This window comes from Lutra lutra, chromosome 1, assembly GCF_902655055.1.
Source record: "Lutra lutra chromosome 1, mLutLut1.2, whole genome shotgun sequence".
In the NCBI taxonomy this organism is placed as follows: domain Eukaryota; kingdom Metazoa; phylum Chordata; class Mammalia; order Carnivora; family Mustelidae; genus Lutra; species Lutra lutra.
Genome location: NC_062278.1, coordinates 6,794,047 through 6,821,151, shown reverse-complemented (window position 1 = coordinate 6,821,151; position 27,105 = coordinate 6,794,047). Strand labels below are relative to the sequence as shown.

Genomic DNA, 27,105 nt, shown 5'->3' with positions numbered 1-27,105 from the left:
ATCCCTGATGGCAGATGCTTCATGAGATGTCGTGAAACCAAGGTGCTTCAGAATACCAGCCCCACGGTGCAGTGGAGACCATCTGTCTCTCAACAGTGATCTCTGTTCACAGATTGACGAGGCAGATGTCGGAACACCAGGAAGTCAGATGCTTACATCGTGCCCGAGTCGTCTTGGCTGTTGATAGGAATACAGCCCAATGCCTATGGGCCTCATACTTTGCTTAGTCCAGACTGTCAGAATGGAGCCTGGGGAGCCACTCTCACACTGCCTTCTATGCCTTTAACTGTCCTGGCTTTTCCTGTGGATGCCTTGATGCATGGTCTCTGCATATTTTATTTTATTTTATCTTATTCTATTCTATTGATTTTATTTTATTTTTCTTTTTTATTTGAGTATATTTGTCACACCATGTTACATTAGTGTGCTACCAATGATAGGTCCCAAAAATACATCCTCAAGGAGAAGCTTTAGGAAGACAAAATTCCTTCCCACCAAATGGGTGACTCTTCATTTTTGAAATTATTTGGGACATCAATGCAAAATTGTTGGTTATTTCCTATCTTCCTGGCCACTCCCACTTCTAAAAGTAACCCAGCTTGCATTTGGTAAAAACGGATAAGGTGTATTCATGTAGAATTTATTTGGTGCTTTCTATTTAGATTAGAGCATCTCAAGCCCTAATATGCATGGAGTCCCATGGAAAGTGTGTCAACAATGTGGGATCCTCGACCCTCCCCACATCCAGATTAAGATTGGATTGGAAGTGTGCACTTTCAAATCACAAGTCCCCCCTGGTGCAAGTGGTTCTGTTCATATATGGAGAAACATTTTTCAGTCGACATCCAAATCCAGTTGAGCCAACCAACAAAATGCCATTTCACCAGGCCACACGTGTTTAGCTCCTTGTAAGACTGATTCCACTTAATGACATTCTGATCTACAACCATGTCAGGAAAATCCCAATCCCATGAGATGTAGACTTAGACATACAAATGTATACCAAATAGACAGACAGGTAAATAAAAAAGTACAAATGTGATTTGTTGTCCAACCAGTGAACTTTGAGAGGGGAGGCACAATCTACAATTTTTCCAGGACAACAGGCATAAGCCAGAGCTTTCTGGAACGTCCACTGTTCTCACTGATTGAATGTTTTTCTCATGACTTCCCTGCTCCTCTCCTACAACAAACTGAAGAATACATTTTCCTCCAGACTCAGAATGAATAGATGGGCCATCTTTCCCATATTACTTTCCTTTTGATCCTATGAACACTTAATCACATACTGAATGAGGCATCCCCTTCTCACTGCCTGCTGACACCCTGGAGCCAAATGACACCCACCTTTTGCAACTGTGCAAGATTTAAAGGTCTGCATTTTAAAAGCAGATGCTTAGGGGCACCTGGGTGGCTCAGTGGGTTAAAGCCTCTGCCTTTGGCCCAGGTCATGATCCCAGGGTCCTGGGATCGAGCCCCACATCAGGCTCTCTGCTCAGCAGGGAGCCTGCTTCCCTTCCTCTCTCTCTACCTGCCTCTCTGCCTACTTGTGATCTCTGTCTGTCAAATAAATAAATAAAATCTTTAAAAAATAAATAAATAAAAGCAGATGCTTAGACATAAAAATTTTTTTCAGCTATCTTTATGATTAGCACTTCTGAGTGTCCATCGATGTATTTAACTAGTAGGAACTCTATGGGCCAGGTGGAACCAGGTTTGGAGAATTCCACCTGTGTGTGCAGAGCACTCTCTGGCCCAGATGTGCCTGCAGGAGGTATGTGGCTGGGTCCTGGAGCTAGAGCTAAAGGTACAGACCCAGCAGCTGACAGAGCTGCCACCAGGGCTTGCAATCTCATGGCCTCATTGGGGAATTATCTGGATTGTGCAATGTAGCCGTGTGTGTGTGTGTGTGTGTGTGTGTGTGTGGCAGGTGGGTGGATGGGTGTGGGTGGATGGGTGGGTGTGTGGTGTGTGTTCATCTGTGTGTCTCTGTATGAGCACACACACGTGAAGCTTGGCCAATAACTGAAAGACTCACAACTTGCAAAACCAGCCACAGCCAACTCTCTTACAAACACTACTAACTGACTAACTGCCTGCATGGGCGTGAAGCAACCAAAGGAGGCAACAGCTGAAAGAGGACTTTCTTCAGGGGATGAAACCAGTTTTTACACAAAACCTTAAGTGTGAGCCAATCTGCATGACCATCGTTCCACCCACCCAATTGATGTTTAATGAGCACCTACTGTACAATATCAGGAATGGCGGAAGCTTTGACTTGATTAAACTGAGATATAAATATCTCTCCTGTTTTCTCAACATTTTACTTAAGGTAGAAAGCCTCAAGTCTGTCCTTGTTGGAAATGATACTGATGACTTCAAAGCACATTGACCACAGGAGAGAAATATGACCTCAGGAGTAAACAGGGTGAGGGTCACCACGCATTACCTCCAGGGTCTGTGATTCTATGAGGAACAAAGACAAGACTCTCCTCAGACTGGTTCTCCTCTCTTAAAGAATGAAAAACATTGTTTTACCTGAACTGCAGAAATGACACTCTTAAGAAACAAGGCTAAGGGAGAGACAGGTATGGGTGGGCACCCTTTGGGTTCCTACCTCATCCTGCTCATATCCATACAGCATCTGAGGTAACAGGACCCCTCTCCTCCATTCCTCCCCAGGAACACCCCTGCTCCCTCAGCTTTTTTTTAGGAACCACACAGCCAAGGCGCGTGCCTCGGACACTTGCATCTCCATATTTTTCCCCATCAGCAGGAACTACCTTCTGTTCTATGACCCAGAAGCAAGTCATTCGTTTCTGGTAAGTAGCTCAGCTGTGGTGACAAACCAAATACAGGGCTTCCAATATGAAAATCAACTGCTTTTTTTTTTTTAAGATTTTATTTATTTGTCAGAGAGAGAGGAGAGCGAGCGAGCACAGGCAGACAGAATGGCAGGCAGAGGCAGAGGGAGAAGCAGGCTCCCCGCCAAACAAGGAGCCCGATGTGGGACTCGATCCCAGGACGCTGGGATCATGACCCGAGCCGAAGGCAGCTGCTTAACCAACTGAGCCACCCAGGCGTCCCTTAAAATCAACTGCTTTTAAGTCAACATCAAAACCTGTTTTGTCCCTGTCATCAGGTGCACATGAGACTTCACCCTTGCTGTCCTCAGTAAAAGTCTCACAAGATGCCTCAAGATGAGAGAGAACCCCAAGAGCAATGCCCTTCATATCAACCACACCAAATCAGCTCCATGCAGTTCACTGAAGACCACCACCTACCCCCACCCTACCAGTGACAATCCTGCAATGACACTCAGGCCATGAGCCCAAGCCAGATGTTCTCCGTGCACTGTGGTCTATGTGGAAGACGACAGAAGTCCATGAACATGACTGCACACAGACTAAGGGGCAGTGGGATGGGAGTCACACCATGGAGGGGATTGGAGCCCGTTCGCCATCACACTTCACACAGATGAATTTGGATGACCCCTGGAGCAAGGCTTAGTCAAGTTTGTGCAGACGCACGCACAGGTATCCTTTCATCCAATCCCCCCTCAGTTAATGCTCTTTGAGTACCTCCTGCATGTCAGGCCTTGTGCTTGGCCATGGAAGTTGGGCCGTTGGGGGGCTGAGGTTATATGGAGGGAGGAAGCAAACGGTCACATGGATGTGCAGTATAATGACAGATGAGAGGGAACACTGTAAAGACAAACAAGGTAGGTGGGGGCTGAGGTCCATGGGTGGATTCAGGAATAGCTCTAGGTGGCGGGGTGGGGGGAGGCCTCAGGAAAGGCCTCTCTGATGAGACATTTGCACAAAGCCCTGATGAAGGACAGAACTACCTGGAATCAAGGGTTTCAGGCTGAAGGGACAGTAAGTCCAGGCCCCTGAGGCAGAGTCAGAAGGTGACCAGATGGCTGGCCACAAGGAGTGACAGACGGGAGCCCACAGGGGCTGTATCAGGAATCAAGACTGAATCCAGCACCTCCAGGAAGAGAACAAAGTCACCAGGAAGGCCTTTCTGAACTCTGACTGTATCTCTTATTAATGGTAGGCCCTGGGAAAAGTTAGTTGACCTCTGAGAGCTCCATTTTCTTTATCAGGGAAATCATGATAAGGATTCTTATTTCCCAAGATTTCCTGAGATGGTGTCTCCAAACTGCTTACCAAAATCCTGACATCAACTAAGGACTCATGAAGTTGTCACTGTGGTCCTTGTATTTTGGGGTTTATGTGGCGTATTTCCTCTGAGGAGCTATATGTAAGCCATCTCTCCTGTGTCTCTTCAGTTTTTGCTCAACAAGTAAGTTCCAGTATTTTCCTCAAATTCAGAGCTATTGCTTTGGTTTGAGTTTAGAATTACCTCTGTGGCAAAGAATTACTCCGGTTCTCGGAATCTGCATTGTAGGCCAGGGATAGCTGGAATTTTTGACTTTGAGAACAAGCAACACACTGCTCCCAGCTTTTTATTTTGCCAGATAAGATTTTCTTTTCAAAAGCTTACCATCTAGTATGAATAACACTTCATTAAAAAAAAAAAAAATACCTAACACCAAACAATCTTAGAGAAAGGGCAATTCTTCCCTTGAGAGGCCACTTTTCATGGATTTCCATTCTCTCTCTCTCTCTCTCTCTCACACACACACACATACACATATCAGTGGACAGCTCACCCAAGGTGGCCAGACTCCTGCCGGCTTCCATGTACAAAAATTCCTTTAGACCAGTGAGGGTGATGGAAGCCAGAGGCAGGAAGAGAAAGTGGAATGGGGCTCTGGAAAGGGGCAGTTTGAAGACTGAGCAGAGTGAAGTATGAGCCTCTGACCTGCTGGGACGATGACTCTGCGCTCATTCGTAGTCATGTTTGGGGGCGGCATGTGCTTCTCCTCCATGTAGCTGCCGTAATTCATGCCCACAGTGTCTGGGCTGCCCACCATCTTCCCGCCTTTTGCCATGCTGCATTCATCCGGGGAGTTCCTGAAGGGGAAGAAGATAAATCCTTTCATTATTGCTGCCACCAAAAAGCCTGCCTCCAGCCTTCTTGTGATATGCAGAGAGAAGCAAGGAAGGACAAGGTGGGGAGGCTGATGAAGAAGGAGGACAGAGGTGTCAAAGGGCACATATGGTGTCTGCTCTGGGCTGAATGACCGTGTCCCCCCCAGAACTCCTTTTTTCAAGCCCTGACACCCAATGTAATGGTATTTGGAAGTGAGGCCTTTGGGAGGCAATGAGGTTCCCCCTGAGGTCATGATGATGAGGGCCCCTATGATGGGATTAGTGTCCTTACAAGAAGCAAAAGAGACCAGAAGACTCTCCTTCTCTGTCTCTGCCTCTGAGGATATACCGTGAAGGTGGCCGTCCACAGCCCAAGGAGAGAGCTCTCCCCAGACCCCAACCCTGCCAGCACCCTGGGCTTGGACTTCCAGCCTCCAGACCTGTGAGAAATAAATTAATTAATTCCTGTCGGATAAGCCCCTCCAGGCTGCGTTGTTTTGTTCCGGCAGCTGGAGCTGTGCTAATATGGTGCCATGCTTGGTGGAAAGACAGGGCGGGCACAGGGGAAGTAGAGCTAACACCTGGCTTCTGTTTCTTAAACCAGCTCCTTCTGAAACTGTCATGTCAAAACTCCCCTGGTGACAGCTGTTTGGAAACACTTGCAGGGAAGAGTGAACTGCCATTGCCCTCTCTCTGCGACTCAAAACAGGCTGGGTACACAGATGCTTGGAGGCGACCCCAGCTTGGAAAACACTGCCAGGCTTATGCTAGAATGACATCCCTCTTGCAAACCTCAGAACGAAATCCTTGTGTCCAATTTCAAATCCCTACAGCCAATCTTGGGAGCTTTGAAGGCTTGCTGTGTCCCAGCTGAGATGCGGGCAGGCAAAGCAGAGAAGGAAGCAGGCCTGGTGCCCTGGGAGGAGGTGGGAGAGAGGACTCAGCAGCCCTGAGGCTGAGATGTGGTGTGAAGCCAGCTCTGAGCATGCAGAAAGGGGTCAGGATGGCAACCGGGAACCGTTCACAGAGCTGCTGTTACCAAGGCAGTCACAGTCATCTGAATAAAGACAAACCTGCCTTTTTTTCTAGAAATAAATCTAGTTCGTGAGATTTGAAGGTTATAAGATATGATGAAATATCTAATAGGGAAACCCCAAATGGAAAATCCAGCTTAACCAGAAAACAGGAAAATACATCGATGCTGATTAGAAGGTGAACCCACAGATCGTCAACTCAAGATCACTGTATCTGAGGGGCCTTGACATTTGTGTTACATCTTCTAAGGTGGATTTCTGGCAATTGCCTCTCAGGCTCTACCCAACACAGGATTTTCATGTTCTTGGGGATCTCCAAATTGTCGTTGGATGTTGGATTTCCCTCCCAGTGTCTAAGGCCTTGAGGTTGTGGGCTCCACTCCAATGAGCTTTTCTTCAACTTAACCACACCTCACTAGCTGGAGCTCTGCAGGTAGAATCATGAAACTATGGGCCTGGCATGGACCTGACCTTCAAATTTGAGAAGGTCAAAACCATTGTTTTGTGCAGAAGAGCACTCTCGGGTGGGATGGGGCTGGGGTTGGATGGAGAAGTTCACTTGAGAGCCAAAGATGTGGACAGAAAGGTCAGCCTGAGGGGAATTGCCCTGGGAAGAATTTATTCAGTTTCTTCAGCATCTTCAGAACTCTGAAAAATCAAGGTTTCTTCCCAGCATCGCTTGCACACGTGCCTGGTGCTGATGGAGGGAGTTTAGGGCTCAAGTTGAGGAAGCAGCAGGTACGTCTATGGGAGAAGATCGTGGTCAGGGTCAGAGGACGAGGGCCTTACCGCAGGCCTGGAAACACATGGTCCTGCTTCATGGCATCCCTACAGCTGTGCTAACATGAAGGAAATTTAAAAACAAAAACAGTCTGAGTTCCCATGGTATGGATTCTCTATATTTCCACTGTGGCCTACACATGCATTATTTCCTGCTGATGCTACTTTTCCTGGCTTCAAACACTTATCTCTAGAAGCGCCATCCTAATATCACAACTGGAATGTCTTCACTTGAGACTTCGTTTCCTGTCCCTTTGGAAAATTCCATCCGTTGAGTGGAGGGTGTGTGTTTCGCTCTATTTGCCTCAAGGAGAGGAGTTACTAGGGACTAGAGGATGGAGTCTAAGATTTGGTTCTTTCAGGAAAACGCTTTAGATGCTGCTCAGTGGATGAACATGACTCTAGCTACAACGAAAAAGTCTAGGTGAGCACTGCAGGTTCCCTCATCTGCTCATCCGTTTAGACCGCTTTAATTGAGTGCCTGCTGTATACCAGACACCATAAATCCTCTCTTCTCCAGCAAGACAGGTAAGCCTTTCCATTCAGCTTTCATTGTTTAAAAAAAAAAAAAAAAAGCCACATGGGCCCCCCAGACCCAATTTTCAAAAGCTGCTCCTTCAGAACATTGTACTCTGTTTTAGCTTTGGAGGAAGATAGAATGGAACTGTGTTCTTGACCATGTCAAATAGTTTTTGTAAAAACTCTAAGGGAACTCCAGTCCCAGAGAAGGGAGAGTGTCACCCCACAGGCCTCCGACATGCTAGTCTCACGCAGGTAATCAAGGCCCAGGGGCCCCGGGTGTGCTGTTCTCGCTTCTCAGTCATGTCCCCTTGTTTATTCTCTTGGGAATTTTAACAGCCCAGTGAGGAGCATATATTCAGGAGGGACCTGTCCTGAGAGCCAAACCATTATCAGTCCTTCCACAGCCTGGGACAGCAAGAGTGGGCACCATCTCTAGTTTTTGGAGGTATAAACCGAGTACACAAAAGAGAAGGGGCTTGTTCAGACCCCAGAGCCAGGAGGGGTCAGAACTAAGACTTGAAGCTGGACAGCCTCACCTGTTGTCCACGCTTCTAGCCCCCGCACAGAACCCCTCCACCAAGGAAAGGGAGGATGCTGTCCTTCCAAGGTAAAATAGGGCTTAATTTCAGAAAGGCATTGAGATTTCCCTGCCCACGTGTTACTCTGGCTTAAGGCATGCATTGTCCCACATGCACAATTGCTTTTTTTTTTTTTTTGAAGATGTTATTTGACAGAGAGAGAGTGTGCACAAACAGAGGGAGCATCAGAGAGAGAGAGGGAGAAGCAGACTCCCCTGCTGAACAGGGAGCCCAAAGCGGGGCTCCATCCCAGGACCCTGAGATCATGACCCAAGCCGAATGCAGACGCTTCACCGATTGAGCCCCCCAGGCAGCCCCACCGTTTATAACCCAGGACGTTGTTGTAGCCCTCATTCATTACCCGGTACAACAGGTGTAGGACACACCAGGAATGTCTAAAAAAACCTAAGCAAGAGGTAGAGACAATTCCTGGAGTAGGCAGGAAATTTTTTTTTTTCCTGAAGCATCTATTTAGACACCATTTTATTTAAGAAAAAAAAAAAAAAAAACTTAACATGATTCAGAAAACAAGTGTCTATTTAAAGGTCTCCCAATAAAAAGATGTTCAGTTCGTGGCCCAGGTGTAAGGAGGAAAGCCCCAGGCTGTGGAAATCCGCCTCCTGGCTTCCAGCCCTGCAGCTGCACAGACGCTGGGCATTCTGAGGTTTGCAAGTCAGCAGGGAGAAGCTTCCCAGGAACAGTCTGGTTGGTGTTCCACCTGCAGCAAGCCCTGCCTGGGAGAGAGGGTCATGTGATCTGTACTCCACCGTGATAAGGATTTGGGCCTTCAATGCTGTGCTTTTGAAATGCACAGAGCAAACCGCATCCCTTTAAATATTGTATTCTTAGTACTTGCATATGTTTTCCAGCAGTTTCTGAGAAAGTTCTAAGGCAATTCATTAGATGCTTGCTAAATGGGCAATTAATTTGGTGAATGCGAAATGTATCTTATTTTGGGGGGGATGAATTTCTTTTTTGCAAATAAGCATCACTCAGGTTATTTCTCTCAATGACGCTTTCTTTTGGGGGCATACAGAAATTATTATGCAAAGCAAAATTATAATGAGAGATCACCCCACACCTGTCAGGATGGCTAGCACAAAAAACAAAACATAATAAATGTTGGCTAGGATGTAGAGATACTGGAGCCCTTGCACGCTGTTGGTGGGGCTGCAAAATGGCACGGCTGCAATGGAACAGAGAGTGGAGGTTCCTTGAAAGTCTTTAGAAAAGACAACCATATGACCCAGCGATCTCATTTACACGTATTTATCTGAAAGAATGGAAATCCAAATCTCAAAGAGATACTTGCATTCCTACTTTCATTACAGCACTATTCACAATGGTCAAGGTGCAGAAACAACTTAACTGTCCACCGTGGGTGAATGGACAAAGAAAATGTGCTGTATACAACAGTGGAATGCAAGTCTCCTCTAAAAGACGGAAATCCTGCAATCTCTGAGGGTGCACGAAGCTTGAGGACATTATGCTGAGTGACATAAGCCAGTCACGAAGGACAAATACTTCAGACAAATACTCCACTCCACAGGAGGTGTCTAATATGGTTAAATCCAGGGGATTAATTGACGTGGTTTCCATTATTCCACAGAAGCAGAGCTTTCTCTCATGGCTTCTCCTGAAGAGAACCGGGTGATATAGCAAGCAATATCCTTCCCAGGATCTGATCAAAGATCCAGAGCATTCCACACAGCAGCAGTGTGCTCCAAGCACACAGATCTCAGCTGCTTTGGCTACAGAAATAAAGAGACTACACATGCTCAGCTAGTCCTCCAAACTTGCCATTTCTTGACACTCTGCAAAGAATTGGCCAACTCAGGAAATTGGGGAAGGGGTATCAAGAATAATGGAAATAATGAAAACAGAAAGATCTTGAGAGAGGGAAGACTATAGATGCCAGTTTCCACAATCTTCTATTTCTGTGTTTTAAACTCATATTGACCTCCAAAAATGCCTAAGGCACTGCGGACAAACAAATATTTATAGACCATACTTGATTTGAACCTAGGCTGTTGGGGTCCTGAGTCCAAGTACTTTGCCACCACACCCTAGGACCTCATATAGTAAGTCCCCATGAGCAGTCATTCTCCTGGATGGGAGACATAACTGAACAGACCCTCAGAAAACTCCGTTTCGTTACTGTTGAGTATTTTCAGAAGGATATCCTGGGAGTGGCCCCGAAGGCAGTTATGGGGAGATTCACAGATGTGAGCTGTACAGGAGTGGCCACATGCAGACAAAGGCAAGGTCTCCAGGGAGAAGTCAAAGATGGTGTGTTGATGTGGACATACATATGAATTTTGATTAGTCTAGTTTTTTAAAAAATGTTGATCATCTCAATTTCCAGTAGAATATCAAGTGCTCCCCCCACAAGACTTCCTTGAGGTCTCTGCAGAGACGATGGGCTTACACTGGTGAGCGTGGCAGGAAATCCAATGAGAGGTCCCCATGCTAAGAGGCACGGCAGGAAGGAATCTGATCCAGAATGTGGCCCCAAGAACTGAGGACCAACCAGCACAGAAACTGGCCCATTGGGAAAAGAGTGGGTCTAAGGTTTTAAGGTCAAGTGGAATGCAGCCAGAGACAAAAGCTTCATTTAGCTGTTGCTATACATAATACCTTATTTTTAAAAAGGGTAATGCACCTGTGAAAATGTACTGGGAAATTAAAGTCGGGTCTTTGTTTTTGGAAAAACAAAATAAACGTGGCATCTGACATTGGTTTTCTCCCATCAGACTACTTACAGCAGGGGAGATTCTATCATGGAAAGAGCCCACAGTGAATGGCACAGATGTGGGCATTAGCTTGACAGGAATGGAGCCTCAGCCCTGCGCTGTCACCTGTATGTGTGAATGAACCTCATTTATCCAAGAATGTCACCAAACATAGCCCCAGGCGACAACCCTGAGCTCACTAGCCCCATTAAATCTGTGATTCTCCCTTACTTGACAACACTTAGCCTCCACTCACTGTTAACTGGGGCCTTAGAAAAAGTCCAAGGCAAGTCAAAATCAAATCTGGAACATCAATATACTTCTAGAAGTGGATAGAGACACACCTACAATCTATCTATTTTATCTATTCTATAAAATAGAATCTATCTATTTTTTCAAGACCCATCCTTCTTCTTATCCCTGAATTCCTTTTGCCCTTAGGAGACGACTGTCACTGCCTTGTTCTCCACCACAAGCTTTAGTTCCAGATTGATCTTCCCCAAATACAAATCCTCACTGGCTATGTGCAACCTAAGCCCTTTGTTGGGCCATAGCTCCTTTGGATAAACCCACACTCCCTAGACTCCCCCCAGCCATGGGTCTTCTCGATCCATTCACCCCTTTAACCAGTATTTATGGTGCAAGTCTGCAGGCTTTGCCCCAGGTGCTAGGGATACCCCAGCATCCCTGTTCTCCTGGTGTCTGCATTTGAGTGAAGGAAGCCCCTCTCCCCGAGTTGACCTATGTTTTCCCTTGAAGACCACATTCTCCATCCCCCCAGCTGCTATGTGGATAAGCAAGCTGATGTTACTCTCAGGCAGTCTTCAGTTCATCACTTTTTACTAGAATGTCACCATCTTCCCGAATGTTCTTTTTAGTTTATTGGGTGATGAAGCTCCTTAAGAGAAATACGAAGGTTTGCTCTGGCGGCTCTGCCCTAAAACTGACCCAAAGAGGTCAGTTCCGAGAGAAGGCCCTCTGTGGGAGGCTGGCCCGGGCACGCATTCCCTGCCTGTTTCAAACCAAAAACCACCTTCTCAGGTGGTTTTCTTCCTAAGAACCCTAAAAGCACATACTTAGACCTAATCGACCGAATAAACTCCTAATCGAGTTTCATAGCGTGAATTGAGGTAAGTCACCACAAAAGGTATTTTCAGGACCCCAGACAAGGAGGGGATTGTCTGGAGAGTGCCGGGGTAATTTGTGGGTCTGTTTTATTTCTGAATCAGAAGCAGTGGAAAAGCTGCTTCAGACCCCATGGCCTGAGCAGCGGGTGGGGCTCAGCAGTGATTCATGGAGGGCTCCCCGCTCAGACTGAAACTGTAGATGTTTGTCTTCGCAGCTGTGTGTTATTTTTACCCTTACTAAATACGCTCTCTTACACCTGGAATCCCAGTCTCTTCCCTCCAGTCCGGTCCCCTTCCCCTGCTCCAGAGCAGCTGAAGACTCGGTTAATTAAAAGTCACCACCAACACACCAACAGTTAGTTCTTTGTCCCTGAAAGGGGTCTGAAGTTTCCCTGAGTTTCATTATTGAAGTTTTTAATTTCTTTTTACAGCTGAAAATGGGTATCGGCTAGATCTTCAAATCTGGGGAGAATTGCATCCTTTTGGGATTCATCATTTAGAAATAAAATACTCTATAGAGTAAGATCTCTAGTTACATGCTCAGGATGAAATGTGGCATATTTTCTATCTTGGGAGTTGTCTTTTTTTTTTTTTTTTTTTCACTTAAAACACTTTCATTTCTCAGAGAGGAAAGATTTAACCCCAATAGCCACCAAGGTGCTTCAGTCTTTTATTTTCATAACAGGCTATGTAAATTCTGGTTGACCAAAATGATTTCACGTTCAAGATAGAAAATGCCAAAGCGGGCCCCATGTCCCTCTGCCAATACCCACAGTGAGCCCATGGGATCCCCGTGTGTCATAATGGGGAGCGGGACTCTCAGGCTCTCTTGCTTTACAAAATGGCGCCCATCCACTTGACATCCCAAGAGATGGCAAAGACAGTGATGAGTGGCTGCAGAGGAGAGGGGTTGAGGAGAGGTCTGCCCCAGATAGAAAAGCAAGGGCAAAGTCTTTGTCTCCCTCCTGACTCTTCCCTGAGTGAGGCTCTCAGTCTGTGTCTCATTTTTGCAGCCCAATGAACTGACATCTGTAAAGACTCAAGGTCTGTTACGAGTAGGACAAGCTATTACTAACTGACCTCACTATCACCGTTCGGAAAATTCGCTAGTTTGCAAGTCTCCAGCACTGTGCTACCCACACCTTGGAAGATGGCCGAGCTTAATTAGGAAGCATCTTGTATGCCAGTCTGATTCAGAACGCTGAGGCAGAAAGGAGCAAATGCGATTGTTGTTGTGGATTTCACTGTCCTGACGTGATACATGAAACGTTATAGAAATTGTAGGAAAATACACATTAAGTCAAATCTCCAGAGTCAAACGAGAAAGGCATGGAGAGAGAAGAGTCCAAACAAACCATGTTCAAGTATCAAATATTGGGTGTTGCACATAAAATGAGGGAAGGTGACATCAAAAGGTCTTCAGCCAATAGTCCATTCTGTAGGGGCTGCTGGGCACAGCTCAACACAGACGACATGAAGATGCCCAGGAACCGTCCCCATCCTAACCCTGAGAACTTTTTTATTCTTAATGTCACCCCAGCGTGTATTTACTGAGAGCCACCGACAGGCTTGGACGGCAAGTCTCTTCATCATGCTGACAGTTTTTAACAAGCGGTTTTATTTGGAGACATCTGACGAAGGTAACGTGAAGGCGAGGGCGGGTACACTGACCTGCTGTAATAAATTCAAATGAGAGGCAAGTAAATGGTTTTTAAATGTGTACTATCTGTAAGAAGTCAACACTGTCAGGGTTCGGATCATGCCTCTGAGACAAGCGAAAGCAGGGTGAGCTCGTCTGTCCTGTGGAGGAAGCTGTGCTGTGCGGCTAAAGGAAGCAGCCTGAGGCAGGGGAGAGGAGCCGGGCCTGGTGTCCAAGGCCTGTGACAGGTGGACATGAGCAAGTTATGAAAACGTTTGGAAACTCAATGGTGTTCATTGGGGAAAAAAGGGTAGAATCATAATGCCATTTCATAGATTTAGTGAAGAAATTGGAAGACGTACTGTGTATTAAAATCTATGAATAAATCATGGTGTGATGTGGAGATATTGATGAATGCTGCTGTCTTGGACACTTTCTTTCCTGCCCAGGAGGACTGGGCCGCACCCTGACGCCTGCTACGGCTGGGCCTTGAACATCCCTCGGTTCTGGACTTGTCACTCGATCCTATAGGAGCTTCCTCACCTTTGATGGACCGTGAGCTTCTCTCTCTCTTTTTTTGTTTAAAGATTTTATTTATTTATTGGACAGACAGAGATCACAAGTAGGCAGAGAGGCAGGCCGAGGGGGAGGGGAAGCAGGCTCCCTGCTAAGCAGGGAGCCCAATGTGGGGCTCTATCCCAGGACCCTGAGACCATGACCTAAGCCAAAGGCAGAGGCTTTAACCCACTGAGCCACCCAGGCGCCCCCATGAGCTTCTCTTCACCCGTCTTCATAGCAGCTACCACAGTGCATGATGCAAACACCAGTTAAATGTTAATGTAAGGCAGGTTTTCTCAGTTTTGACACTATTGACATGCGGGGCCAGACCATTCTTTTAGAGGTGGAAGAAGGGGGATCCTCTCTGGTATATTGTAGGATGCTGAGCAGTGTCTCTGGCCTCCAGCCGTGAGTTCCCAGGAACACCCTCCGGTTGTGACAATCAGGAATGTCTGCAGACACTGCCAAATGTCTCCTGAGGCGCAATCACTGTGGTCGGCAACTGCCAGTTTCATGAATTAAGATCCACTGAACTCGGGCAAGGAGGCAAGAGCCCCTCCCTTTTGGCCTGGTGTTTACTGGCACTCAGTGCGTGGCCCCAACATGTAGACGGCTACTTAGAGGGGCCCAGGCTCTAACTCAGGAGGATTCATAGTGTGGGTTGTCCACACCTCATTTGGGGTATGTCCCCAAACCCTGGGTTCATTCCCACTCCCCTCTTTCTCACTACACAGTCCGACCCATCAGCAAAGCACATCAGTTCTACCTTCAAATGCCATCACCTCTCCCCCATGCGCCAGCCCTACCATGCTCACCCAGGCCCCAGCATCCCTTACCCTAATTCCTGCAGAGGCCTCCTCACAGGTTCAGCTTCAACATGGGACCCTGCTAAGTCCAAATAACATCAAACCCCAGCTTCGCCTGCAGCCCCCACGATGGTCCCCTCCTCATTCAGACTGAAGCCCACAGTCACTTTACCTCAGTGCCTGTTTGCAGCTTGGGTCACTAAATGTCAGTCATAGTTGTCCCCTAATGCTTCAGGCAGACCTCAGGGCCTTTGCATTTAATACTACTTTTTTCCTGGAATATTCCGCTTTTTAACCAGGAGGCATTCTCCCTTACTACCTTTGGCACTTTACTCAAATGTCGTTTTCTTAGAGGTAATGCTCTCAGGCCATCCTACCTACAGCAGCTACCCACTTTCTGGCTTTATTTTTCTCCTTCACATTTACCATGATCTAATCGGCTCTATGTTTTAATTAATTATCTGAATCGGTGGCCATCTTCCCCACCAGAAAGTGAATAGAGCAGGGCAGAATTTTTGTGAGCTTTATGACTCTATGTCAAGTACGTACAACAGTGACTGTACACAATAGGCGCTCAATAAATACTTGTTGGATGGATGAATGGCTGCATGCATAACCAATAGGTCTGAGGCCAAGATGGACCAATCAGGTGACTTCCTTTTCTGTCATCGTTACTAAACCACAGGTGGCACGCTTATTAAATACTATGTTAAAAGCCCTTGCTACCTGACGCTAGGCTGGAGTTACCCATCCAGTGAAACTTCTTCCCAGACCACATAGAGGGGCGAGACCCAGTCTTCCCCCTCACAGGGTCAGCCAGGTAAAACACCACTACGGTGTGAGGTGAGGGAGGCACTCCTCAGCCAGGGAGCAGACCGTCCTCCGCACGTTATTTTCTCCCAGACCCTTCACTCTCCGGGCCACTCAGTTTCATCTCCCTGGATCCTGCAACAGAGCAGTGGTTCTCAGCCCCGTGAGCATGGGAGTCCCCAGAGGGCTCATTAAAACACAGATTGCTGGGCTCCATCCCAGAGTCTTGTCTGATTCAGCAGGTTCGGGGCAGGCCCAAGGATCTGCCCGTCTAACAGCTCCCAGCTGGTGCTGATGCTGCTGATCCTGGGGCTTGACTTAGAGAGTCACCACGAGGGGAACCCACCCCTAACTGACTCAGGTGAGAAGTTAATGACCCCAGGTGGTCTGGGGACGGGGCTGAGGCAAGATTCACAGCATGGCACACAGATTCTCTTGTTCCAGCTGTGATGAAATTCCAGGTGGGCCTGCATGGGATTTTCATTGCCTGTGGAAGGACGCAGGAGATATCCCATGCATCATGCCTGAGATCCAGCTGACTCTGAGTCAGAGACACTTAGATCCCCTAAAACAGCTGTTCTGCATACAGTGCTACTTGCCTGCTCATGAGAGGCAATTTTGTTGTGTGTGTTTTGTGCGTGTGTGTGTGTGTATGTATGAGATTTCTTAGCCTGTCTTTCCCGTCTACAGTGGCTTCAGCTTAGCAACCTCACAGCAAATGAAGGCCATCAGCAGGGGACTCACTTAGAGGCCAGGTGAGCAGCGAGCCCCCTCCCCCTACCCGCAGGGCCCTTTGACTGTGAATGGACGCTTCTCTGCTGTGTGAACACGTGGGGGTTTCTCACACATCAGGCTGGAGTGAAGGAAGGGGGAAGGTGGGGTGTTCTTGGACTACTGAGGCTGGGAAATGATGTCCTGTGTCTACACAGCATCCAATGAGATTAGTGTCTACAAGAACTGTGTGCTCTGGTACAGCAGCAGCCAAGCCAAACCCACAATTACTTCCCTGTTGGCTCACAGAGCAGTGGTTCCTTTCTCTCTTGTTTTCCTTTTATTATTTTTTATAGAGCGCTATTATAACGGCAAAAGATCTCATTTCACCACTTGTATTTCATTTCAGGAGCTTGTGAGCACATAAGGGCTGAGGTTTTGCAGAATTCCATCATTTGGAGAGGAATGAAGTTCCTCCCTCCTCCCAAAGCACTTGGTCTTTTCCTCTTACGGGTAATGGATGGATAGGGGCAGACAGGTCCATTCCCAAGGACGATATTCTATGCAGAAGGAGCTGGGTCAGGTTCAGACAAGACCCAAGCTACAGAGTGCTCCTGTCCTGGGGGATCTTTGCAGTGAGGAAGAGCAACAAGGGGCCACAAAGGGAACAGCTCACGTATTGCAGCCAAAGCCCAGTTTTTTACTTGGGTGAATTCTCCTTGAACTTGACTCTAAGAGGTGTATGTGCCACATAAAAGTCCACCACATGGAAGCTCTCAGCAAGGACAGTTAGAAGAGGCTGCTGAGCTGGGGGCTAGAAGGTAGCCCTCTCTTCTTGCTTCTCTCTCTAACTCCCTGGTACACCTGGCCCGAGGCTTCCAGGTCGGGAGAGCTGGTGGGAAGGTGGCAGCTGTCTCTGCAAAGATGCTGGGAGATGGAGTGTTACACCCTTGTCCCTGGAGCTCATGTCCTCCCCCACAGTGTCTCTGCCACGAAGCCTGCAGGATAGGACCCCTGTCTCCATGACTCTGCCTCTGCCCCTGACAATTCAGGTAGGGCTGGTGCAGTCAGGTGCCCAGTCAAGGTCTCCAGAATGAAAGCAGAGTGAATGCAAGTCCGGGGCCTCTTGTCTGGAGCTGGAACTGATGTGTGTAAGTATCATGCAGTGAGTCAGCAAACCCTGCAAGTCTGAGCCACAGCCATCTTCTATCTGCTAGTCAGGCCTCTAGAGGGAACAAGCCTTAGCTACACTGATGGATTTTAAGTATTCCCTTCCTCCATGCCCTTCAGGCAGCCTGGCCACCCTCCTCTCAGTATTCTGCTAGATCCCAGTGAACCACGGATCGGATGTACCACCCCCTCTACGACTTCCCATCCAGCCAGGCTGAGTCCCTTAGTGACAAGGAAATGACCAACCCAGGGGAAACTTGGTTTGGAGATCTGAAAGGAATGGCTCTATCAACCACTGACCTGCACAATGTCTGGGAGCACCAGGCATGGCCAAGTTTCCTGTGTCCACCTGGCCAGGGCATCACACCCAGTGACTAATCCAACACTAACTGAGGCATTGCTGTGAGGATATTGCACAGATGCTGTTAACGTCTATCACCTATTGACATCAAATAAAGGCAATCGTCCTTAGTAATGTTGGTGGGCCTCACCTAATCCGTTGAAGGTCTAAAGAGCAAACACTGAGTTCTCCCTAAGGAAGAGAAAGACTGTAGCCTCAATTTCTGCCTCAGTTTTCAGCCTACCAGCCTGCCTTGCAGATCTCAGATGTGACAGTCCATAAAACTGAAAGAACCAATTCCTTAAAACAAGCGTCTAGCCTATCTATTGTTTCCCTAGAACTCAATGCACCAGGCCAGGCCCACACAACTCCAGCAGACACATGGAGCTCTGGCAAGGCTGGGCAGTATATTTATCTCTACTACAGAGAAGATCCATGCATGTCACCTCCTGTATCTTGGGGATGGGTAACGATGACACTTGGTGACCAACTGACCTCTGCATCAGAGCTAAACTCTACAAAGCCTCGGGGGTTCCTGGGGTCCCTCCTTGCCCATTTCACACCAGTCTGCCATTTTCCATCAAGGAAACATATGGCCCTTGATCAAAGGTAGATGGAATCAGCCATGCTCTCTTCATGGACGGCACCTGCCAAACATACCACCATGGACCCGGGAGGAAGACAAGGATTACGAGGCTGACTTCCCTCAGTGTCCACCACCAGAACATCATGGTTTTCTTCAAAATCTTTTAAAACTCCTGTGATGGGAACATTTGGAACAATCCTAGGATTTGGGGAGGGCCTAAGAGAGAAAAGCAGCAAAGTTTTGATTGTTCCCTCACAAGAAAACTCATCAGTTCCTCCAAAAATGATCACATTTCCCAGGAGAGAGACCCACCTCTGTATCTGAGAGGAACCACCAATGGGCCTGTCCCCATCAGCCGGGCTGAGGAATGTGGGAAAAGCTTCCTGGGAGCCCCGTCCTTCTTGGGGACCCAGCCCGTGGGCCAGGTTCAATGTTCCCATCCCAAGGGGAAGCACAAGCCCACCTCAAAGGAAATGGTCCACTTCTCCTGCAAGACAGGAGTCTTCTCCTATTTACATGTCCTATTAGATTCAGGAAGAGCCACATGGAAACAGGAGAAGGTTTTGTTTCCATGACACCATCCTCATCTCCTTGCTCTGTCTCCCTCTGAGGCTGGTAAGTGCAGGCTAGCAGTTCCTAGAGCTGGCGGGAAGCCGGTCTCTGGAAACAAGGGCCGGGGTCCGGCTCACTCTGTTCATGGCCCAGTGGAAATCACCTCAGCGCCCTTTGTCCAAAGTGTTCTCTCCCGCTCTCTCCCACACGCAAGGTCTCCCTAACACACACACACACACACACACACACACACACACACACACGCACACACACACACACACTGATGTATTCCCTGCAGCTAGCTCACAGCACGATGACCAGTTAACAAGCCGTGGAAACATTCTACAGAATGCACAGGTTTACCTGTGAAATATGGACACGAAACCATCAACTGGCCAGGACTCGGCTATTCTGGACCCTTGGACAGCATTTTCTACTGAGGTCCTTCCACCCTCTCAGGACTCTGGGAAATACTGCCTTGCTGGGCCTGCCTCGGCTTGAATCCCATTTAAAAGGACGGGCGTCATAGCAAGATTTGACACCAGAGGTACCGCTGCCGTTTTCCAGAGTGGCAGATGCACCGAGGGCATGGGCTTCTCGGGGCCGGGGAAGGCCCTGACATCTGCTGCCTCCCTGTTTGGCACGTCAGCCTCACTTCAACATCCCCGCTAAGGGACTGTGACTTGTCACCTTTGTCAACTGCAAGTTGACGCAATGGTTTCCGGCTCTTATAAAACATGACAGTTACAGAAAGCACATTTGGCATTAGATATGTATGTACCAAAAGGGGCCTATTAGAGTTGAAACAGAGTGGAAAATACACGGGGGGGTGGAGTCAAACACCCCTGGTTGGAACCCAGTGGCTTTAAGCTGTGATCTCGAGTTAGCCAGAAAATTCCTGAGCCTCAGTTTCCTCTTCCATCGAATGGGGAGAAGCATTCCTCCCAGGGCTGCTTGCAAGACTGACAGTTCACTAGATATAAAAGGGCTTTGTGCCTAATATGGCATTAGCAAGTGCGAGCGCTTCTTATGACTCCCACATCAGACTGCAACATCTAAAAGACATTATCCTGAGGCGCCTGGGTGGCTCAGTCGATTATGCATCCGACTCTTGATTTTGGCTCAGGTCATGATCTCAGGGTCCTGGGATTGAGCTCCACCTTGGGCTCTGCCCTCAGCGGGGAGTTAACTTGAGATTCTCTCTCTCCCTTTTCCCCTCCCCCTCCCCCTGCTCAGGATTCCTTTCTCTCTCTCTCTAAAATGAATAAATACATCTTAAAAAAAAAAAAGACAGATATCTTTTTTTTTTTTTGTACTGAGATTTTATATTCTTTCTGAATATATCTGGAGTATTATATCATAATTAAAATCAACTTTACTTTTCAAACCCACAGCTGATGAAATGCTTTCGAGTGTCAAGGACTATTCCACACTCCGGGTAACAGCAGCAGTATCTTAACAAACGCAGGAAAGTTAATACTTACACATGCCATCAGAGCGGGGTTTTAAGCATAAAAAAAAAGACGAGAAGAAACAGCGTGGTGCATTAAATGAAGGGGACAGAGGAGGGAGGGATGGCAGCCACATGAAGTCGATCTGTTAGCCAAGTCATATGGTTTGGACTTAGGCTGCACTGCCTGGCCACTAGCGGATACTCTCCCTCCATAAAAATACAAGACAGCATTATTTTCCAGGCAATAAAAACCTCAGAGATGAATTCTGCCATATGTGGTCACGGCCCCCCTCCCACAGAGCCCTCGTGCCTGGGAAACAGAATTGAACACCACATCTTCAAAGAGAGTTCTCCGTAAATATACTACCGGTTTTACAACCTCTATCTGCAACACAAACCACTGGAGAACACATTTTCTCAGCATCGCCCCATGTTACCGTTCCATGGCCTCGCTTTCTGAAACTGTCTTTGGAAGAGCATAACTAATTTCCATTTGGCCTTCTCAAGGGATAGGGAAAACTGAAGTCCGGGAGAACAGGAGTCAGGGGCCTCCTTACCTTGAGCCGTTCACCTGGTTAGGGTTACATTCCATCTTGATGGTGACCCTGGCTGGGGGTTGAGACAGCCAGTCTTGCTGAGGGACACGTGGGCTCATCTTGGATGTCTGTCCATAGTCGCCGGAAGAGGATGCGGTCATGTCCGTCTTAGCCAGGTGTGGCGTCCCGTAGGCACACTCAAACAAAGACTGGTCCTCGCTCACAACCGATAATGCTTCCTGAATGCCCAAAGAAACACACATTCAGGACACGCTGAAGGACAGTCAAGGTTCAAAGAGATGCTGACTTTAGAGTCATTTCTAACCGGGGGCCACAGTTTAGGGAACTTTCATGGTATCCAAGTCTACATCTGAGAAGAAAAAAAGTAGCTGGTTTTCCTCCCTCCAGACTCTAACTGTTGGAACCGGCCAGCCCAGGAAAACTTTCCTGCGGGTCTCAGAGCATCCCCAGTTTGACTGCAGCAGCGTAGATAATACCCACTTTAATCTCAACTCAAGGAAGTTGAATTTCAAAGGTCTTAGAAGACATCCAATTGCATGTGTCATTATTTGACAAATGCAATCTATAATTCAAGCAGACAGGGTACAGAATGGTCATGGAGATTAAAAAAAGAAATGGGACGGGTAACACCTAATCATCTGGCAAAACTGCCACATGCCCAGGAGATTTTAAAGAAGACGCACTTAGAAAAGAGTAAGGGGACGTGGAGCCCCAGAGGACAAACGTACAAAGATAAAAATTTTTCTACTTCGAAGTTATTAGCTGAAACAGAGTTTCAAGCAATGCTTCCATGATGGCGAACATATGGATGGTAAATGAACCAGAAAAAAAAAAAAAAAGAAAGAAAGAAAAGAAAGCTGTGAATGGTCCAGATGCCTCCAAATACCAGGATGTTTAAAATATCTGGATCCCTGACTAGCTCTTCTCCTCCTTTATTTTCTGTTCATATTTTTGGTCCTTCGCATGATGGGGTGAAAAGAAAAAGGGATTCCTCCTTATTGAGTCATGAATTCTTCTGGGGCTTGAAGTCCCACAAGTGACTAGCCCATGGCTACACATACATATTCTATGGCCAAATCAGCAAAGGAAAATCAGATTCGGAAATTTCAGTGACTTGAATGATCCACCAGTGTAGCCAAAGGACTATAAGATGACCCAATTTTGGTCTCTATCACAGGAAAAAAAACAATCCGTGTGAAAGCTCATTTTTATTTTAGCCCTCTAGCATCCTTAGTACAGCTATGAACTGGCAAGAAACAAGAGCTACTCAGGTCATACTTTAAAAAACTAAAATGGAAATTTTGATGCCAGGGGGACTATGGAGAACTTCATCCCCAAATAAGGAAATGTGAGATCCAGAATGGTCCAGAACTCACCCCGAAGGGAGCTGTGGAATGAGGGACCCGTTGAACTGGTGTTTTATCATCCACCCCTCAGCCTATGAGATGCCCTTCTTACATTTCTTGGTTTGGGGTGTCATTACATTAGCACTCCCTCCTTCTTCAAGTTGATATTTTATTTTATTTTTTTAATTTAATTTTATTTATTTATTTGACAGAGAGAGATCACAAGTAGGCAGAGAGGCAGGCAGAGAGAGAGGAGGAAGCAGGCTCCCTGCTGAGCAGAGAGCCTGATTCGGGGCTTGATCCCAGGACCCTGGGATCATGACCTGAGCCGAAGGCAGAGGATTAACCCACCAAGCCACCCTGCCCCAAGTTGATATTTTAATAAATAAGGGGGCTCCCCGTCAGTCACAGAGCCTTACAAAGCAGCCTTTCTAAGATACAGACCTCCCTCCTTACCCAGAAGTAGCAGGATCCTTAGGAAACACATGCCACTTCACAGACCACCTGTTCGAACCCGGTGTGTCCTCTGCTACTCGGTCCCCCACCCAGCCAAGGATTAACTTCACAAGTGCATGAACTTCATTGCCAGATACACGGTGCTAGGAATCCGCGAGTAGGAAGAACCACAAGGCACAAACCCAGCTCTGGCCCCCAGAGTGGGGGCCAGGTGCCTGTGGGTACGTAACACCCCGCCACCCCCAACTTCTTAAAAATCCCTCGAATCACAGTGTGGAACACTTGGGACGCTGGCTGTTGAAACAGCAACACAAAACATGCAGGAGGACAGGTTGTGCCAGCCAGCCAGCCAGAACCAGACACGAGGAACGAAAAAAAAAAAAATTAAAAAAAAAAAAAAAGGTAACTTTGAATACAGGGCAAAACCAAACACAGCAACCACAGACAACAGCCATATGAGGCAGCAGCCCAAGGCTCAGTGTATAGCAGTGGGCATGGGAGGCGTCAGGGCAATGAGAAGACGTGGCTCTCCCGCTGGTCACAAGGGGAGGGAAGGAATCTGAGGCATCTCAACTTCCAGACATGGGTGTAGAAGGGAAATCAGTATCACTGCAGGGACTTACTGTAGGTGAGTGTCTTTAATAAAGACATAAACCAAAGCTTCTTACAGAATGCTTGCAGAACGCAGTCTCCCTTCTCATAGCGGCGAGGCACAGAAAGGTTTCGCACGCTCAGAACGGCAGACAAGGCTGACAGCCACCCCCCCCCCCACGCACGCTCCCGTCTGGTCCCACAGACTCCCAGCCCGGCTCCAAGGGGAATAACACACTATGTCATGTTAGCATCGGCTCGCCCGTGAAGAGAAACATGAATAAATGTGCGATTTATCTCAGAACTTGGCAGAAACAGGTGAGGTGTAAGGGATAGCCTCAGTTTTAAATTACAAGTGAAAAAGAAAAAGATTTTCGCAACAGGAAGAGTCACAATGTCAGAATATTAGCAGACTTCCTAGGTAAAGCAGGGTCCCCTTGCAAACCTTTCCAATGTCCAGATTAATGGAGCATGAGGCTGAAAAAGTGGACTGAAGTCGTAGAACTCAGACAAGGCTCCAGTGTGAGTTTGGACGGGGGGAGGAACCCATTCTCACATCTGGCAAAACATTATTTCAGCACATGGTTTTCTAAAGAAAGAAATCAAAGTTAATTGAGATCGATTTGGGGGTGGGGAATGTGCAAAGCTAAAGATAAGGGAGATACACATCTTTTCTTCACAGCTTAAAATTCTCCTCAGAGTTCACATTGCATAAAAAAATGAGAAAGTTGATGTGATCCAGAATGTCCACGGTTGCTTTTGTTCACTAGAGGAGAAAGAGATCACAAAGTGAGGGATTTTCAGGATAAACATCTCAAGAAGAGTGAAATAAAACCCACATTCGGAAAGATGAAGCAACTGAGAAAAAAAAAAAAAGCAAGCATGTTCCAGAGTGATTATAACCAATCAAGAATGCTGAATGCCTAGAATTAAGGTACAGGTCAGGAAAAGGGAACATTCAAAATCAGTCTCTCTCTCTCTCTCTCTCTCACACACACACACACTCACACACGTCCATGTGGCACATTTTAACAATACGGGGACTAAAAAGAGGCCCGAGGGTCATTTTCCGAGACCTGCTTCAACAGGATAATCACTAGAATTAACTGCTGCTCGTCAAAAGGACACAAGCAGCAGATGCCATAGACCGGCAGCATCAGTTTTTTCATCCGTTAGACTCAGTCACATTATGAGGCACGGGCTTCATCATCCCTTTGGTTCGATATGAATGACAACGGCTATTGCATAGGATTCTCCCGCCTGGCAGCTCTGGGACTTCAAAGAGGGAGAGGTTCTCACCCAGTAGGATTAAAACCAGAACGGAGCTCTGAACACAGGCTGGTAACCAGGAACACATGACTCCCTCAACTCCAGCTCGGCAAGGGGACCTCTGGACTTGGCGGAAGCCGTCCCTGCTTCCCTGCCTGCCCCCTGGCTTCCCTCCTGGTCTGTGGCCACCTCACCTACCTACACGCCTACCTGCCAAGGTGTCGGCAGATGCCTTAGTTAACATGTATAGGTTATGCTCTCAGAACCTTCGGCCAGGTGCAGGACTGGGGAGCTGGCTTTGGATGCTTTATAGCAAAGAACTCAAAAAAAAAAAAAAAAAAAAAGTCAAAATCTGGCAGAAACGTGGCATCATAATTTAATATGCTTGCCTCTATGTTACTATAAAAAGATCTGAACTTTAGATTGGTGTGTGCTAGTGTGTGTGTGTGTGGGGGGGTGTTTTCTCTGTAGCTCCTGGAAAGTTGGGATAGTCTGATGTGGCAAGTGGCAGCCTACCAAGGTCATTTTTTATGAACTTATGAGACACACATAAATTCTAAGCAAATTGCCCCCAAACTAAAGGTGATTCTATGTTAGTGCTAGTGTGTTTATTATTTCATATGAATACTGAAAACACCAGTAACATACAAGGACCATTCCTTTGGATCTTGGTCATGGGACAACCATCAACGGATAGTTCCAGAAAGTGAGGGAGTTCTCAACTAGATGATATTTCATAGTGTTAGACTAAAATTTAATTTATTTTCAAGGAACTAGATGTGGGTACAGCAAAGGATCCAAACACAGAGATTTAAAAAGACAGTAATAAAAAGTCAAATGCACTTTGTAAGTGCACTGATATTTTCGGCAAAAGATGTCAGGGATCCCGAAGCAGATAAATTCCTTCCTGAAGCAGATGAATATTTGTGAAAGCCTCCTATATTTTAAGTAAAAGAATTAGGAAATAGGGTGTGGGCTCCTATTTGCTTCTAATTCATGATCCCCCATGGTTAAAAGTACTATATTGCTAATCCAGAAAACCTAATGTGCTTAGATTTCCCTGAAATCCTGGCTTGACGTGGAAGCGAGTTTCAGAACGATCAGCCTCTTTCCCAGCTGAAGCCAATTGAAGGCCACAGAGGGACATGGTCCTTCCATGGTTTTCAAAAATTCAGAAGACAGCCAGAACTCAGTGTCATGGAACTGGATTCCCAAACCCATTTCCAGCTTCAAGTGTCATGTGCCCCCAATCCTTAGGAAAAACAAGTGGAAAAACTAAATGGAACAAGCATGCTGAGTAAGACGAGGGTCACGCTGTAGAAAACATTCTTAAAGAAGTCCTCGTTGTCACAACACAGCGTCCACTCCAGCAAGTCTGTGTCATCTGAAATCAGGAGCCTGCCTCTTCCCCTGGGCTGAGAAGCCCATTATGGCCCCACACCTAACTCTTCCTTAAACTTGCCCCATGCAGAGCCAAGGGAAATTTGGTGCATCACGTAACCCCACACCCTGCCATGAGTAAGAGATCTTTCACCCACTTTCTTTGGACTCACAAACAGCTGGTCCATCACAGAATACTCAGGTTGCCCTGTTAATGAAGCACTTTGCATGCATATCTTTTGAAAGCCTATGTCACCGACTTTATGATACACCATTTTTCAGTTTCCCAACTCTGAAATCTGGATGCATCTTATGGTCAATGGTGTGCCATTGTTTATGGGCTTCCTTGTGGGTGCCAGATGAAATCATGGTTCATTTTATAATGAGTGGCATCTTAAATCTACAAAATACGGTCATTCGGTTCTGACAACAGTCTGATAGAGTCAGTCGTCACTGCTGGATGAGAAAGCGGGACTGAGAAGAAGAGCGATGTCAATCGTGCGGACCAGATAGAAGCTGGGTCTGGGGCTCTGCATGGCATCCCTCCCTAAGGCTGCACACTTGCCCCTTCCTGGACCTTATGAGAAGGAAAGAGAGGATGGATGAATGGAGGTGACATGCAGAGAGCTTCCTGACTTGGTCTTCTCGGGGCCATGGAAGAGCAGAGCTGTTATCATAGAGAAGAGATGGAACGATCTAGAAAGCAAGGCTGTAGAAGGAAGAAGTGGGAAAGGGTGAGGCAATAAATGCCCTGGATCCCAGGATTTAGGATGGAATTGAGGTATCAGCAAAAGATGGAAATGAACCCTGTAAGGCCAACAGACTCACCCATGAACTTAAAAGCTATGCAGAAATTAGGCCCCAGATACGTTTCAGTATTTCTTACATAGGCAACAAGGCTGTTCTCTTCTTTGGTCAATCAGATTATTCAGACTCAAACTGATGGTCACGTATGGGGATGTGTTCATCATGGGTAGACACCTGACTTCTCTCCATGAATAATACATGGGAAAAATACGGCAAATGGGAACACCACTTATATACATGCTAGAGCCCATGCCACTGGTGGCCGTAAATGGATGACTACAGACCTAATAATATTGGAAAA

General features: G+C 47.0%; 1 protein-coding gene across 5 annotated transcripts in view; it reads right to left on the bottom strand.

Moving 5' to 3' along the window:
* ERG (ETS transcription factor ERG) overlaps positions 1–27,105 on the bottom strand; it is a 244,586-nt gene that overhangs the window by 34,940 nt on the left and 182,541 nt on the right. For all 5 annotated transcript variants that reach the window (XM_047719911.1, XM_047719905.1, XM_047719922.1 and 2 more), the window contains 2 exons: positions 20,956–21,173; positions 4,831–4,982 (listed from right to left, as the gene is read on the bottom strand). In XM_047719911.1, coding sequence (XP_047575867.1) covers positions 4,831–4,982; positions 20,956–21,173 — 370 coding nt within the window. The remainder of the gene's footprint in view (positions 1–4,830; positions 4,983–20,955; positions 21,174–27,105) is intronic.